Raw genomic sequence first — 1,572 nt, 5'->3', positions numbered from 1 at the left:
CCCCCCGTCCCGCCCTCGGCTTCCCGCTTCCTCCTCCTATTGGTTGCCGGGCCCAGGGTCCCTCCCTCGACCCTGGGCGCGCTGCGCCTCCGACGCGGATTGGCCAAATTCGGGAGTGAGGCGGGGTTTGGAGGCGGGTTAAAGAGCGCGCAGCAGGTTGGGCCACGCGTGTCAGAGAAGTTTCAATGGCGTGGCAGGGACTGACGGCCGAGTTTCTGCAGGTACCCGCGGTGACGCGGGCCTACACCGCGGCCTGCGTCCTTACCACCGCTGCTGTGGTAAGCTGGCCGGGCGGGTGGGGGCATCTCCATGTCTGCAGCCCGGGAGGGGTGTCGACATGGTTACCGCGGGATTCCCGGAGGCAGCACCTGACGCGCCCCTGCTTCCGCAGCAACTGGAGCTCCTCAGCCCCTTCCAGCTCTATTTCAACCCGCACCTCGTGTTCCGGAAGTTCCAGGTGAGGAGGCCCCGCCCATTGCACCTGACAGCCGGGACCTGCCTGCCCTAAGCCTGACCGTCAGCCTTTCCCCCATCTCCGTAGGTCTGGAGGCTTGTCACCAACTTCCTCTTCTTCGGGCCCCTGGGATTCAGCTTCTTCTTCAACATGCTCTTCGTGTATCCTGCGCCGCGCGGACCCAGTTGTAGGGCGGTGGGAGGCTCGCCGGGCTGGGGGCGGCCCCGAGTGGGGAAACTGAGGCTCCGCCCGGTGGCACTTCCTTTACGGACGCCGCAGGTTCCGCTACTGCCGCATGCTGGAGGAGGGTTCCTTCCGCGGCCGCACGGCCGACTTCGTCTTCATGTTTCTCTTCGGGGGCGTCCTCATGACCGTATCCTTCCCGGGCTCTGAAACTTCAGGTCGCAGGGCCTCTGGGTCCGGCCCGTGCTGGCCTGGGGCCTGACGAGAGCGCCCGGGCCGGTGAGGGACAGAGTAGTTCACTCCAGCTTAGGATGTATTTAGCGTCCATCATGTGCTCAGCTCTGGCTGCCCGCGCCAGCTCTTCAGTGCTGTACACAGGGTGATGTGCAGGAGGGCCAGGCGGGGTGCTTGGGGGCTGAGCCCTGCATGCCCAGCAGGCCAGTAGCCAGGAGAAACTGGGACCGTGAGGGGCAGTGTTTGGAGGCTGGGGCGGTGGACAAGCAGGGCAGATCACGTGGGGCCTGAAGGCCATAGCGTGGCCTTGACTGTAAGGGCACATCTTGACAGGGGAATGGCACATAGGGGTGATGAGGGAAGGGAAACTAGGGAGGATTCCAGGGGGTTAGCAAGTCAGAGGGGGTCCTGGGCAGGGGCTCTGAGGCCTGCACCAGGAGGCGGCCTCCAGCACCTTGACTCTGGCTCAGCTGCTGGGGCTCCTGGGCAGCCTGTTCTTCCTGGGCCAGGCCCTCACAGTCATGCTGGTGTACATATGGAGCCGCCGCAACCCCCGAGTGAGGGTCAACTTCTTCGGCCTCCTCACCTTCCAGGCACCATTCCTGCCCTGGGCACTCATGGGTTTCTCTCTGCTGCTGGGCAACTCGATTCTCGTGGACCTGCTGGGTGAGCCTGCCTGTGCATCCGCCCTCCCCAAACAG

General features: G+C 64.8%; 1 protein-coding gene across 1 annotated transcript; it reads left to right on the top strand.

Moving 5' to 3' along the window:
- Window positions 1-117: 117 nt before the first annotated feature.
- Window positions 118-1,566, top strand: DERL3 (derlin 3; the record flags this gene model as incomplete). The annotated part of the gene is made up of 5 exons (XM_034650381.1): window positions 118-278; window positions 392-457; window positions 542-615; window positions 734-827; window positions 1,342-1,566. Coding segments are annotated over exons 1-5 (552 nt in total), but the record flags the coding sequence as incomplete, so codon positions are not given.
- Window positions 1,567-1,572: the final 6 nt, after the last annotated feature.

The sequence above is a fragment of the Ailuropoda melanoleuca genome, unplaced genomic scaffold, assembly GCF_002007445.2.
Source record: "Ailuropoda melanoleuca isolate Jingjing unplaced genomic scaffold, ASM200744v2 unplaced-scaffold1990, whole genome shotgun sequence".
NCBI lineage: Eukaryota > Metazoa > Chordata > Mammalia > Carnivora > Ursidae > Ailuropoda > Ailuropoda melanoleuca.
This window is presented reverse-complemented; position numbering and strand designations above follow the sequence as displayed.